At 43.7% G+C, this 15,097-nt stretch overlaps 2 protein-coding genes across 2 annotated transcripts; both read right to left on the bottom strand.

The window, feature by feature from the left end:
- Nucleotides 1–702: 702 nt before the first annotated feature.
- Nucleotides 703–4,771, bottom strand: dhdh.2 (dihydrodiol dehydrogenase, tandem duplicate 2). The gene is made up of 7 exons (XM_062388713.1): nt 4,622–4,771; nt 3,499–3,610; nt 3,244–3,407; nt 2,355–2,607; nt 1,662–1,786; nt 1,220–1,370; nt 703–1,035 (listed from the first exon to the last, which is right to left on the bottom strand). The coding sequence occupies exons 1-7, from the start codon at nt 4,709–4,711 to the stop codon at nt 941–943; spliced, it is 990 nt and encodes a 329-aa protein (XP_062244697.1). The 5' UTR covers nt 4,712–4,771; the 3' UTR covers nt 703–940.
- A 1,752-nt stretch (nt 4,772–6,523) lies between these two features.
- Nucleotides 6,524–10,562, bottom strand: dhdh.1 (dihydrodiol dehydrogenase, tandem duplicate 1). The gene is made up of 7 exons (XM_062393763.1): nt 10,326–10,562; nt 10,126–10,237; nt 9,876–10,039; nt 8,621–8,873; nt 7,633–7,757; nt 7,281–7,431; nt 6,524–7,002 (listed from the first exon to the last, which is right to left on the bottom strand). Exons 1-7 carry the CDS (start codon nt 10,413–10,415, stop codon nt 6,893–6,895), a joined length of 1,005 nt encoding a protein of 334 aa, XP_062249747.1. The 5' UTR covers nt 10,416–10,562; the 3' UTR covers nt 6,524–6,892.
- Between the last annotated feature and the right edge of the window lie 4,535 nt (nt 10,563–15,097).

Here is a 15,097-nt window from a genome sequence, read left to right as displayed (position 1 = left end):
ACTATACACATAATGCTCTAAATGAAACCAAATTAGTGTTACATTAGAAAATGTACTGCTATGCTACTCTCTGAATGTTCTCTAGAAAAATTTCTTTTTTAATTGACTTGTATTGTAGTTACAGCCCCATGATTTGGTTGGGATAGTTGTCAAAGCAATACAATGCTTTTCGTGTGGAAAAAAATAGTTAAGCTATCAATCTCTTGACAGGAGCTCAGAATGGTTTGTCCAACTCACTGAACTGAAACCACTGATAAATAGATATTACCCATAATCCCCCACTTTCTGAACCAGAAGAGCTGCTGCTGTAACAAATAGTTAGAATATATACTGCCACTGTGGGACTAATAAAAGATGATCTTATATTAAATACACCAAACCCTCTACAGAATTCTTCATATTTACTCTGACTATTGGAGATAAACGCTGGTTTTAATGTGATCTGCAGTTGATCTGCAGTTCTGCATTTCTCTTGAACTTACTGGGCCTGATTTTGAATGTTTTCTCACAGGAGGCCGACCTGATCACCACAGATGCATCGAGAAAGATCAGACATTCATGGAGAGGAGAGGGAATGAAAGCAGCACAACTCTCCCTACTCTAAGTCATTGAACTGTCAATCTAATTGTGCGGCTGCTATGTGCACAATGTTTCTTCAGGTGCTGGATTCAGGTGAAACATTCTGGAGACCAAACTGTTGAGCATAATGCAGTTGTTGAAAATTTATTTTGAGAATTTATCAAAGCAGTAGAGTGTCAGTGAAGTTCTGGATAAATTCAAGATAAACTTAAAGTTGCTTCAAGCATCTTTATCAGAAGACACATAAGAAAACGATTCATCCTCATAAAGTAACTACTTCATTTAGCAGTAGTATATGAATTTAAAGTTCACTATATCATGTGTTTAAATGACACTGTAAAGCACTCAGTGCCAGTCCTTGTCATACACTGCCCCCGACCTGCCTGAGGATCTCCTCCTCCACCTCAGCCAGCCACAGAGAGTCTGCGTGAGACACAACTGCACTCTGCTTCAGCCCTGCAGGAGGAAAAACACTGAGTGAGGACATTTACAGTGTACAGTCAAGTCTGTACATGGCCCTAAGAGTTTAGGGTTTCTGACGCCACCGGGTGTTGAAAGAGTGTATTACAAGTGTAATACAGAGCAATTCAAAAATGTGCTTGTTTTTCTCGGGAGTAAAATACATAAAACATCAATGTACCTTGGAGCAAACACTGCCGAACCCCCTCTGCTTCATAACGCATCCCTGTGCTGTTCAGGAAGTTGAGAGGTAAATGGGGTTCAGGCACCGGGTACTGAGTCTCCTTCCCATTCACCACTAGTGACGTGGGGCACCACATGTGTTCAGGGACCTAAACACATGCAACAGTAAATCAATGACAGCAAATAGTAAATCACTGTTTATACAGAACAGTGTGTGCAACTTGAGTATAAACTGTCATGTTGTGTAACTTTTGTATTCTTACACAAGGTGTTTTTCACAACACACACCTTCCTAATTTCCTTCCTAAATTACTCCACATGGACCGTGACTCCACTTGCTAAATTCTAGGTTATTCTGAAGACACAAATGTGGTGGTGACACAGATGTGCTGTTTCAGACTTATTATCTGATTGTGTGCGGCCCTGATGTGATGACCTACCCTGATCGTGCCCTTGGTGCCCACGATAACAGCCTCATTGGTCAGGTGCACACGGGAAGAGCAGGTGAACACAGCGATTCTGTTCTTGGAGAACTTCAGAGTGACGACCACAGTCTCATCCACTCCTGCAACAACATGAAGATATAAGCTTAATATATTGTATAAATATGCAACTTCCAGTCTTATCGGCCATTCCTCACTCCTACATGCAGCACTGAAAGCTACAGCGATATATACTGAAGATCATCATCTGAGAGGCTTCTCCTGAACCAGAGTGATTCAGATGAGAGGTGAAACATCCACAGGCGTGACCAGAGTCCTTGGACAGGTCTGTAGAAATGCAATGACCTGGATGACTGAGAATCTTCAGACTTTGACTGCAGCAGTTAAGTCATAAAAGACAGTGACGGAGATCTGAGCTCTTATCGCACACATACACTCCGTGTTTAGAAATCCTCAATTCGAAACTCAACAACTCCCATATATTATCAGATAAGCAGCTACCCGGGTGTGATGCCTTTAAAGAGAAGAGAAAGAAGTGGTGGAGGATGACTCACTTGGAATAACAGGCTTCTTTCTATACTCAAACTGACATCATGTTGATGAGTGCAACATGTCCCGTCATAATAACTGATGTGATACCGGTGCTTTGGGAGATGATGTCTGAGATTCCTCTGACTCGTTGATGCGTACCTGACTCCAGGCAGATCCCTGTGGCTTGTATGCTCTGTGGCTTCTCTCCGTTACACACCATGCATATGAACTGCAGGCAGTAGATGCCGAGATCTAGTACCGCTCCTCCGCCCAGCTCCTTCTCCACAGCTCTTGGCACGTGCATCAGCGGGACGCCAAACTCCACTCTGACCAGCCTGACATCGCCCACCTCCTCCTGGGCCAGAAGCCTTCTGATCTCCACTGAGGCCGGGAAAAAACGGGTCCAGATGCCCTGGAGCCAAGGACGGGACAGGAGGCATTTCATTTACATCTGAAGGAAACAAGCTGGGTTCTTTTTATGTAGTGCTTCACAGGTCCCATAAATGAGCTGCTAATAGGTTTGGATCATTAATGAGGGGTTAAAAGCTCATGCCTTAATTTTGAAGGACTTATTCAAAAAGGGTTTGTACGGAGGACCCCTGGTGACAGTTGGGAAAGAAATATTACATGACTAAGCGTTAATAAGTCGAGGGAACGAGACGACTTCCCCATATAGCCACATGACTCTTTGCTGACAAGACCAGGACAACCAAGAATTAAGAATTAAGAATTTCTTATATTTTAAGTAGAAAAAAAACAGTTTCAAGAATAATGAATAATCTATTAAATTAGTTATAAAGTTGAATTGATGGATGCAAAATATATTGCACGTACTTTGCATTTTGACAGACTTGTTTTTCTCGGAGCAGCACGATTTATGTTAAGAGAGAAAAAACTGAAAAGGTAAGTAGAGTGTGAAGGGTGGGGTTCATGTGATCAGCGATGAGCCTTGTCCTTTTGAATCCAGAATGATGTTGCATTAGAGGAGCAGAGGAGAAGAAACTAAAGCTGTGAGGAGTCCAGATTGTTTCATCTGCTCCACCCGTACCTCCATGAGGAAGACGTTGTTCCTCTCTGCAGATGCCAGGATCTCCTTCACCTCCTTGGTGTTCATGGCCAGGGGCTTCTCACACAGCACATTCTTCTTGGCATTCGTGAAGAGCAGACAAGCACTCAGGTGGTAAGGGTGGATAACGCCGACGTACACCACATCTGTACACACATAAACACACACACACACCAGGCTGTAAGAAGACACTGGCAGTTAAAAAAAATATTTAAACCTGAAATGACAGAAACTGACCAATGTCTGGATCTCTGGCCAGCTCCTCGTAGCTGCCGTAAGCTCGGGAGACGCTGTGCTTCTTGGCAAACTCCTGTGCATCCTCCAGCCTGCGAGCGGCCACAGCCACAACCTGAAGACACAGTGTCAAACCATTATTTATCACAATCAGCTGCTCTTCACTGAAAAGTATCACACCAACTGTGCTGCTGCAGAGTTTAGACTGAGGCTGATATAGAAGCTGGGGTCTGATGCTGTCGTCTCAAGCACATGGAGACATTACAGCCTTAGTACATTTACCTGTGGAGCTCAATTAAACATCACATCATCGAGAACTCTTCTCTTGAAAATAAATTAACACACATTTAATTAGCTCTTGCCCTTTACTGATATTCTTTAGATTCAGTTTAGGTCTTTCGGTTTTCATTGCTGCAGTTGCACTAAGTGAATTGTGTCCATGACTTGAGCACACTGCCTCAGAACTGTGTAGTTCCAATACATAGCCACCAGGTGGCTATCCAATATGACTGAATAAATATATACATATATATATATATATATATAATATATATATAAAGACCTTTCACTGAACATTAAAAAGGAAACATCATATATTATTTAAAAACATAAACAACATTAACAGATTTCACGTGCCGTCTAACCGATGAACTCAGACTCATCGTGTACAGTGACAAGTAAAAGAGGAAATCTGGAGAAGGAAATGGATAGTTCCCCTTCGAAGTAAAAGTCTCGGATTTTGAGGCACAGTGGCGGTAGCGGTCAATTTAAACAGAAGCTTGTAGGTTTTAGATAAAAGTGAAACAGTCTGTGTGAGAGTCTTTTTCACTTTACAGTAATCGCTCGAGTCATCTTTGTGAGAGAACTGTATTTCCGCTTGTGAAAAAACTGAACCGGAAGTGATATTGGAGGGCATGGGGCAGATCCAGACCAAATCAAATAATGTTTAAATAACGTGAAATTAAATGAACGAACAGGCTAAATAATTAGTATAACCACTTTGTCCATTACACCTGCAGCTCCTGTGTGCTCGACAGAATGTATATGTGGGTGCGATCAGAGACAGTGTATTTGTTACATGATCCGCAGACACACCCAGGTCCCCACACCAACACCGCACTGATACCTGGTGGTCCTCCGCAGACAGAGTCCTCAGGGCCACAGTGAAGTCATGGCTGATCTTCCCACTGCTGCAGATCCCCCACCTGGTTGCCATGTTGAACACGGAAGTGACACAACAGCAATGAGGGCTGTCAGGTATTGCAGAAATGACCGCTTTCTGACACAAGGTGGAGACACAGTACTCGTTTTGACCTTGTGGCGTCGCACGAAAGAGACACAATGATGATGATGATGATGAGGCCACGATTTGTGTTTTTCAGCAGACAACATTCCTTATATTAATAATCCCATCGGTCTAATCCTCTACTTCTACTAATTCTACTCATCCTGTTATTAATTGTTTTGGTCATTAATATTTATCTCATTCTTTTTTGAATCTATAACTTGCATCTTATACTTAATTTTACTATTGCAACTATACATTTTTTTTAACTTTTTATTTCCCATTGTATTTTATTTTCCCCACCCCAAGACAATCTTGGTCTTGAGATAAATAATAAATTATTTCTCAATCATGTCACTGTAGCTATACAAGGCTTAATTATTATTATCATTATTATTTATATCGACAGATATATCCTCAGTTAGATTTTTTCCTTCGCCAGATATTAACATGTCCTTGTAGCTATTTTAGGATGAATTAGTATTCCTTGATTTTGTCTATCTTGTTTTTAAATTTATATTTGAATTCCTCTGGAGATTTAATACTGTTTAATATACCATCTGATTGAGGTTTTATCAGGCTAAATTAATATATCCTCATATTTATTATAACTATAATTATTATTGTCCTTAAATTTTTGCTCGAATGTAATCAAATATGATCTTTACCGTAAACCGTAGTGGTTTACGGTAAAGATCATATTTACCATGGCTTGAAATTGTGTGGTCTGCAAATTTAACTTCAAACTTTAAACATAATTGTTGATTGTGTTATAATAATGAAAGTGTTTCTTGGAATTGGGCTGCTCAGTGTTTCGGTGAAACCATCTCCTTGTTTGAGGAGTTCATTGAGCACAGAAGGTTGAGAACAAGTATGAGATGAGCCGTGCTGCTGACTAATAGAGGCCTTTCTCTCTCCCAACCTTCAGAAGCAGACAGTGCAGCCTAATTTTGTGCAGGGGAACATGAATCTATTTGTTCGATGCTACAAGGGCCAGACCTTACATAACACTTTGATTCAGATGTGCCACTCCACGTCTCTTCTTCTCCTCTCCAGCGGAGGATATTTGGAATGACACACTGCTTTCACAATCAGTCCTTTATTGGAATCATCAATCACAGACCTCGCAGTGACAGCTGGGGTTGTCTTTAAAGGGCCAGGGACTTGATTACAGGCTGTCGACACGCAACAAGGTTGGTCTGTTTGTTTACCTTGTGATTTGTTTGGTTTTCCAACACATTTTTCAGATTTTACATGTATTTAATGAAAGAGGAAAAGTCTCTGTACTGTGCTGTAAATAATCTGCAGGTTGTTTACTTATTGACTGAATTAGAATGACTGTTTGTATAACAGACTTTTTACATAAAAATGGACGACATCTTCCTCTCATTGTATAAAAATGAAGCCAAACTATTTTGAATACGGGGGTTGCCATCTTGTGCTTTGGATGGAATTCAGAGCCGGAGTCTATGCAGCAGTGACCGTGGAGGGGAGCCATGCTATCGTCGCCCTGCAGCTACATCTGATCGACCAATCGTGAGTCAGTCTCAGTCGTCAATCATGACTTTTCACCCCTTTCTAGCATCAAAAGACAAACTAAAGAAAAACTACCTGGAAACATGAACACTAACATTATCTGCTGACGTTACTGGAGAAATGCAAAATGCTGCTCAATAAATGGGCAAGAGCTCAAGCAAACAAACATCAGTGTGATAAGAATGACATAATATGACAGAAGCCATTTTAGGGAAGTAATTTATTTTGCATTTGAGTTTATAATTGGGACAATGTCCCATCAGCTAACATGGAGAAGGTGGGTTTGTGACCTATACTGCACTAAGCCTCCAGGAGACAATCAATATAATTTGAGAATACAGAATGTATAAAGGAAAACACTGGTAAGCAAACTGTAGACATACATGCTCCAGTAATGTACTGGTTGTATCTTTAACTGTGTGACAGCTGAATAACATGTGTGTGCTCGGGCCGTGTGACACAGAGCCAATAGTGATCTGCTTTTGCCAAAGATCCAGCATCTTCCCTCGAGCGGCTTCCCTTTGTTCCACCTGAGCAGATTCAGGTCAGGTGGAACAGCTTGGCTCCGGAGTGATGTCACTGGCTGTCCTGGCTGAAGACAACTCCCACCTGCTTCCTGATTTCATCCATGATCTCCGTCAGTAAGACGGACTCAGCCAGAGGCATCCGTGGGCTCTCCTTAAGTCCTGTAGATGAGGAGGAGAAAATCCCACTGATGGAAAGACACTTCTGTTTATAGCTACAAATTATTATGCACATGCTCACAAAGATGCATAAATTAGGTCAAAGCGGGGATGTTATGATTATGTAAATTGCCATGGGAGTGTAATACTGTATAAGCTGATCTGATGAGTACATTCATGTATAATGAATTTCTGGCTCACCTTACCGTTTTAAATAACAGCTCAAAAAACTTCATCTACTAGAGGCCAAATACACAACTTCCCTTTATACCATGACCTACCCTTCAGCAGGCACTGCCTCACTTCCTCTGCTTCGTAGCAAAGCCCGGTGCTGTTGGTGAAGTTTAGAGGGAGGCCCGGCTCAGGGAGAGGGTACTCCGTCTCCTCGTCATTCACAACCAGCGTAGTGGGGCAGTGCATAGGGCCGAGGACCTGCACGGCGAGCAAAAAAGGAAATGAGCTTCCGTCTTAATCCGATCATTCCACTCGTGTATCATGAAACGCAGTGGGTATAGATCTTCAGTCTGATATATACTTCAGCTTAATCGAATGAGAAAGCAATTAGGGACCATCTTAGTCTCAATCATCTTTTAATCAAGTGAAAGGTTCCTGTACAAGACTGGCACGACGTACTTTAATGGAGCCCTCAGTGCCGCTGATGACAGCATCATTCGGGAGTCGAGCGGCGATAGAAAAGGAGCAGAAGGCCATCCTGTTCCTGGAGAACTTCATCACCACCACCACAGATTCATCCACTCCTGTCAAAATAATGTATTACTGAAGGAAAGCTAACATTACTCCTTTAAATCAAGTTCATTTCAGCTTCACTGGCAGGTCGGAGTGGATCCAGGGGTCTGATTGAAGTGCTCCTGTTGTGTCAGTCAGTGTTTTCCATATGAAGACTTTGACTTTGTTATTTGTCCCACCACAGTTTCATAATGAACCAAATGTTTTGACAATAGTCATAATAACATAAGAGATCTCGAACTTGGTATGCGCTATGTTTAACGTCCACGCAGAACAAATCTTCATTACTAGTAATTATTTTCTTGGCCTTCGGTTTGGCTTTTGTTGAAGCTATACGGCCAACAGTGAACAAGAAATTACTTAAATGTACATCTCACTTAATCTGGAATTCAGATTTTCCCCTATGTGCAAATTGCGGCAATTTCATGGCCCCTGATTTGGAAAAATCTTCGATCTACCACTGCTGGCATGACCTCTCTGAGAACAAGAGAAGGAAAAGCTGAAGTGTGTGATTATCTAACAGTGAAGGATAACTAGTTGTGAGAAATGCAGTTACATTGCCCCCCCCCCCCCCCCCCCCCCCCCCGCCGGTTTTATTACTGTACTCCACAGAGAGGATTTGGATTAGTCTGACGTTTAAGAGATAAGTGTGGGATTTTCCGTGTGAACAATTCTTCCCCGAGGTGTTTACAATTAGGACAGTTCTTTTAAAGATGTGTTTTTCGGTCTAATTTTCACATCACGTCACTCGAGGGATTCTTCTTTTCCTCTACTTTTTGTTTTCATGGTGAGGAGCAGCCGGTTTGTGATCACTGATTCGTCCTGTGTGGTTAATGATATATATCTGCTGCGTGACCCGAGTGCTGGATCATACCTGAGTCAAGCAGCACCCCCGTGGCTTGGATGGACTCCGGCCTCTCTCCGTTGAACACCATGAGGACAAACTGCAGGCAGTACACTCCGATGTCGAGCAGCGCTCCTCCTCCCAGCTCTTTCTCCACCGAGCGGGGGATGTGGAGCTGGGGGGAGCCGAAGTAGGCCTTCACCAGCTTCACCTCCCCGACCACCTCGTCCGCCAGCAGCCTGCGCACCTCGGCGTGCACGGGGAAACAGCGGGACCAGATGGCCTGGGGGGGGGGGGGGGGCAGAGAGGTGAGAGCACAGCACCACTGCATCAGTAAACAGTTAATACAGGAGTTTGAGCTGAGCAGCAGTTCATTGCCACAGCTCTTCATTTCATATACGAGCAGATGTTCTGCTCAGACACGACATGACAAGATGTTTCCCTGTAGCACGAGCAGTAAACAGTCCCCAGTCATTCAGGCTTTATGACTTCTGATCTATAAACTCCCTGCAATGAAGGGAATATGAGTGTTTTTCCCAAATGTCAGGCTACTGCTTTAAGGATTAGCACGACTGTGCGTGAGTGAGAAGAGTGTGGGTGAGCTCGACTTCACGACCTCACATCTTAGATAACTTAACAGCAGCAACATCCTTTTTCTGCATCTGATACGTGACACGTTTTCATTATTTATTTTATGTGTACATCTATATATATATATAGCATCTATCTTTTATATTTTTACTTGGCAAGCATTTGATCAGGGTCTCTCGGTGGCCATTCAGTGTGTTGAGCATTGCACTGATCATGATGAAGTTTGTGTGTTTGTTGAAATGACAATGTTGTTGTCTAATGTTTGTATTGTCTATTAGATTCACATTTTTGATTTTTGTGGTTGCTTGTGTGTTAGGGCCCTTTAGAAATGGTTGATTTAAAAGGGTTTATCCACACAAAAACCTGTTCAACAATTATTACAAAACAAACAAGTTATTTTTAGTTTGATTGAATTATACCTGAAACTACTGCAACTTCCGTGACCAGCAATTGGTATAGACGATATTTAAAGTTACATTCACTTTGACACACACACAGTGGCGTTCCTCAATGCTGTACTATTCTATCAGACACCATTCACACACTGCTGGCACAGGGGCAATTTGAAGGTCATCATCTTGCCTAAGGACACTTCAGTGGGTGGAGTAGAGGAGCCGGGAATCAAACCACCGACCTTCTTGATCTGCTCTTCTACCTGAGCCTACTACGCTTACTACATCTTTTAAAACCTTACCTCCATCAGGAAGACCTTGTTTTTCTTCGCGGCCGTGACAAGCTCTTTCACCTGTCTGGAGTTCATGGCAAAAGGTTTCTCACACAGGACGTTCTTTCCCGCATTGAGGAACAGCAGGCCGACTCGCCAGTGCTCCGTGTGCAACACCCCCAGGTACACGATGTCTGCGAGAACGCAAATGATGAGGAGAACACCGACACGCCATCATCTCTGACTGTGAGTGGGCTGTTCATTAAAGCACTCAACTCACCGATGTCTGGGTTGTTGGCGAGCTCCTCGTAGCTGCCGTAAGCCTCAGGAACACCGTGCTTCTTGGCGAACTCTTTGGCGCGCTCCAAGCTTCTCGATGCAATCACTGCAATCTGCACATGGAGAGAGCAAGCCGCACATACATTCATCACAGTAACAGAAGCTATGTCACTGAGGGAGACATCCTGTGTGACTGAGTACCTGGTGATCTCCGGGAGGCAGAGTCTTCACGGCCACGCTGAAGTCATTGCTGATCTTTCCGGCGCCACACAGTCCCCATCGTGTTGCCATGTTGAATCAGACGTTAGGCCGACAAATGTGCGGAGTGGAGCTTCAGTTAAGATCTGAGTTGCTGGAGAGCTGTGACCTTGGGAGAAGGTTGCACATTCAGGGGGAAAGAAATGTACTGAACTGTCTCGCTTCAGCGCCGGCAGCACTTCAGCGAGAAGGTTCCTGCATTTATATGCTGGGGAGGCAGGATGTGTCACCTTCCTTCTGCTCCAACCCTGAGGTATGGGGTGTAACGCACACGTGCACACGTGCACACACACACACACACACACACATACACACACACACATCTGTATTGTTGCTGATACAGGCCTTTCAATCCAGGCTGAAGTGGTTTAGACCAGTTGTCTCTAACAATCTGTAACAGGACTATCATTGGGGCTCCCTGCCATCATTAACACACAGAGGGGAAAATAAGTTTAATGTGCACAGGGTGAGGGTTCAACTCGCTCTCCAACAGGTTAAGTAGTGGAGCCGGAAGCACCTTTGTTTCCCCCATTGAGGGAGGCGCTGATTGGCCTGTGATGGTTTGACAGAGGCACAGAAGCCAATGATTAAACTGGAGTCTCGTGGAGGTTTCTGGGATAAACAGGTTCACAGAACACTCATGCACAGAAGGCCAATTTAACTGGCCAGTATATGCTGAGACAGGATGACTATGGAAAAGCATCGGCTCAGTTGCCCTTAAACTAAATATTATCCGTTTAGCCAGGCAGACGGTTGTGCAAACTCTACCGCTGGTTGCTGCCAGCAGAGGACACTGTGTCGTCAGCTGATTTCCCTTTTCTCTGTCTCAAGCTCTCAGGATTTGGCACGGCTCATTGCAAGGAATTATATAAAGGTTTGCAAAATCAGGTGAACCACGAAGAGGGCCGATCGAGTCAGTTTGGAGAGTGTCTGCCAGAGGTCACGCAGAAATTCTGGAGAAGAAAAACAACAGATTTTCATACCAGGATTGTTTTTTTGTCTGACAGTAATTCACAAATTTAAACAGATTTGTCTCCATTAAAATGTATTTTATATTGCAAACAATCTGACATATTCACTTATCAGCCTGTCTTGAGGCTTGAGAATCATATGTTTTTTTGTCATTTCCACCAGGTGTTTAGGTTTACATCGGAAAACAGTGTCGCTGTCAAAACAACATCTTAATTATAAAAGAACAATTATTTTAAAAATGACTCTTCTCGCCGGCTGCTCTCTTTTTGTATTTCACTTCCAAATGAATTCTGGGAGCTGTGTGCCGTTGTCATAACAACAAGGTACCAGCTGGGCAATTTGTATGCAAATGGAATTGGGCTTGGCCTGACATCCCTTCCTATACCACAGGACCTGGTTGCCATGGGAATGCCCAACTCCTAAGTAATTTTTTTTTCTAACTTTTTTGGGTGGGTGGGTGAGAATGCAGCAGCTCGGGCAGGAGCTACACATCGGTACAGGTGTTAAGGGAAGAGGTAGAGGTGTGAGGGATGAGATCTAACCTAACATGGCGAGTGCGACTAGATTTTGAATTGGTGTGAAGCAATGAATTGGTTCTGTGCCGTGCTGCAGACGAGCTCATGCAGCGCAGCGGCTCAGGTGGTCGAAGAAGGAGGCTTTCTGGACAGGGTTACCCAAAAGCCTGAGACCCGGACTATTCTTTGCCTCACAGAGGGACATCCACTCTTTATCCGACACTGAAACCTCAAAATGTCCTGCTTGTCCCACAGTCCTCTGCACGAGCTCAAGGTTGGCTAACGTAGCACGGAGTCAGAGGCCCGGAGGCTGACAGCAAAACGACGGCTTCACACAGTGAGCGCTGACGAGCCTCGTCATTCACAAACCTGGCAGACGGAAGGAAGCCAGCGCCTCGTTAATTCAGCATGACCGGGACGATTCCCTTCCACTCCTATCACTGTCTTTATTAGATAAAAAATTCATGCATCATCTGTCGTCTGCATCGCTACTGTGGAAAAGTGGCGTCCGGCGGGTCACGTGTGCGAGCGGTCACAACGGGTTCCTCGGAGGGGCGAGGATGGTTTGGCCTGTGATGGTGGTTGATGGCAGCAGACAGTTTAGTTTCACACATTGTCATGTCATTATCTCGCTGTCAGAAAGACTCTGCTGCCCTTTGTCATTAACAATGGCAACACACCACTACAACAGTAAAGCCTCGTAACTGAGAACATCTTAATGATGAAAACACTTCCTAATAATGATGTTTTTGAATTTTACTTAATTACTGAAGAGAGTTAAAGCCACAATGTGGCTATCCAATCCCAGTTACCATTTAGCGGTTCAGATTTCATCAGCACCGTGAGTTAATGGGAAATAAAAAGGGCCGTAGAGAGGCATCCTAATCCTATTTTGATTGATGTGGATATGCAGAGGGTTTTTCCCCCTCCTCCAACTGTCAGGGTAAGTGAGCGCTATCTCACATGGGTGAGTTTTTTTCTGAGTCGGAGAGAAAGTGTATCGCAGCAGTTGTGGGAGCACCATCACTCCTTCTTCTCTGTCTCAAGGTCACTGCAGAGAAAGGGTGACAGGCCAGACAAATGCCAGTGGGTGCCAGCCATTTTGAAGGGGAGGTTGGTAGCTTGATGAATCTGGGGAGGGAGGGAGGGAAAGTGGGCAGCAAAGAGCAATATGTCATATTGTCAAAGTTACAGCGTGTTCTGATGTGTGGGCCGGGTCATTTTTTTTCCATTAGAGAAAGTGCGATAGAGGGAGAATGAGAAAAAAAAAAGGGAGCCTTTGTGCCACCGAGCATTGTGCGGGCCCCCTTTGAGAGTCCTATCTTTGTCTGCAGCACACACACACTGGGAGGCTGAGCTGTGGAGCAAGAGTCGGCTGCACCAGCGCTGACTTAGCAGCCTGTCATCAGGGTGTTAGCGCCGATGGGGAGGGGGAGCAGGATGTAAAGCCCAGCTACACATTGAGCCATGTCAGGTGAGTTTTTCCATTTCAACCCACTGCCCGTGTATTTCCATCGGTGTCTTGTCAGCCAAATCCACATTTTCCGTGGTGAGGTGTGTTCTCTCCATATGTGGCTGAGGACACAAACGTACACGGCAGAAGGAAGACACGTTAGGCAAAATGTCAACAGGCTGGGTATCAAATGGTTGATATTTATTCTAGTGTGTGCTCTGCGCTTTTGTCTGCCTGATGCTTGGTCGCCTGTTGAAGGCCCACATTTTGCAGCGTTATTGGCGCAATATATAATTAGCTAGCAGTCGCTGGTGCCAAGAGTGAAAAATGCTACCTAAATACCCTTGAGCAATGTATCCTAATCCTCAGTGTGCTCAAACTAGCAAACTCCTAGCTAACTTTACTTTGACATACCGCTTACAACGTCTCACTGTTAATCTTTAAATCTTTATTTATGCAAATAATTAATATCAGTTATTACACTCGCTTTTATTAATCTCTTTTTGGACACATCTGTACTCTTATTTCATTTACATATAAAGCTGATTAAAAGATGTTAGCTTTGATCATCTGAATAAAAAAGCATCAGTAGAAAAAAGGTGATATAATAAGAAATCAAGGACATTTATATGAAAAATTATTATAGTTAATTGCATAATTTTTATATACAGTGAAATGATTCACTTATAATCTATTCTTTCTCTCAAACATGACCTGGTTGGTTCATATATGTAAAGATGAGTGACATCGCTGCTCCCCAGAAGTGAAGCCAAAACGTCTTCATCGCCACCTGGTGGCGGGCTATAGCATAGTTCATAAATCATGCCTCATCCATGTTAGTGGATGGGATATGAGCCTAACTTAAATGTCCAATTACACGTCAAATATATGTTTCTTAAAGATGGTTTCTGTCATTTTAGATAACTCTTATCACATTGAAGCTCACCCACAGTTAATGCTTGTGTTTTTTGGAGAGGTTTCAGGCAATCAGCTCCCCTACTCTATCGGTCTGCATTTACAGCAGCCTGAAAACATGAAACATCTCTTTCTCTGTTTTCTCTTTCTCTCTCACACACTCAAAACCAAAACAAAGTTGTGTGTCCAGTCCATGGTGGTGGTGTCCCTGTGTGTCGGCTAGCTGAGATTGTGTGGGGAGATACTGAGACAGACCCCCTGCTGAGGTGATAGTGGAAGAGGTGACAGGAGCATCGACAGGGGACAGATATCATCCACCTGATCATGTTCATTTGGGTCTGAGCGTCATCTACTAGGGAGTGTAGATCAATCACCTCCATGGTGTTCTGCATATCCCCAGTTGAAGCAGCGTCTGGGTCTACCTGCAGAAGAGCAAGTCCCTGGGATCACACACGATAGAGTTTTGGTGGATGATGGTGAAACAAGCTGTGAATAATGTCGGGTTGTTCAGCCACATCAGACCAGGGTCTTGGGTGCAGAGTGACATGCATGTAGTTATAGTTGGTGGTGACTTAGTGGCTTGCGCAAGAGCACTTCACCAGGGGAGATGCTTGCTAACATGCAAAGTTCCTCTCCATTGGAGTGGCACCATTTACCAAGCTCATAACAATTTGACCAGCCGATAGTCTTAATGACTAGAGTCATTAAACCCAGAGGAAATGAGGAAAATGAAATAAGGTGATAGGCCTGCATGCACTTTGTAGACTTGTAATTAACTGAGAGGCGAAATAGACGGAGTCCTTCTTATTACAACCCTTTAAGGAATTGATAAATTACTTGTTAATTATTATTGATAAACC

The sequence above is a fragment of the Platichthys flesus genome, chromosome 1 (assembly GCF_949316205.1).
Source record: "Platichthys flesus chromosome 1, fPlaFle2.1, whole genome shotgun sequence".
Classification (NCBI taxonomy): domain Eukaryota; kingdom Metazoa; phylum Chordata; class Actinopteri; order Pleuronectiformes; family Pleuronectidae; genus Platichthys; species Platichthys flesus.
Note: the sequence above shows the minus strand (reverse complement) of the source record. Positions and strands in the feature narration are given on the sequence as shown.

Excerpts from the sequence above, each read along its gene's own strand:
- dhdh.2 (XM_062388713.1), bottom strand. The coding sequence starts at position 4,711 with ATGGCAACCAGGTGGGGGATCTGCAGCAGTGGGAAGATCAGCCATGAC. Across the intron at positions 2,608-3,243 it reads ACAACGTCTTCCTCATGGAG|GGCATCTGGACCCGTTTTTT; the intron begins GTACGGGTGGAG and ends CCTTGGCTCCAG. Across the intron at positions 1,036-1,219 it reads TCGGCAGTGTTTGCTCCAAG|GGCTGAAGCAGAGTGCAGTT; the intron begins GTACATTGATGT and ends TTCCTCCTGCAG.
- dhdh.1 (XM_062393763.1), bottom strand. The coding sequence starts at position 10,415 with ATGGCAACACGATGGGGACTGTGTGGCGCCGGAAAGATCAGCAATGAC. Across the intron at positions 8,874-9,875 it reads ACAAGGTCTTCCTGATGGAG|GCCATCTGGTCCCGCTGTTT; the intron begins GTAAGGTTTTAA and ends CCCCCCCCCCAG. Across the intron at positions 7,003-7,280 it reads GAGGCAGTGCCTGCTGAAGG|GACTTAAGGAGAGCCCACGG; the intron begins GTAGGTCATGGT and ends CCTCATCTACAG.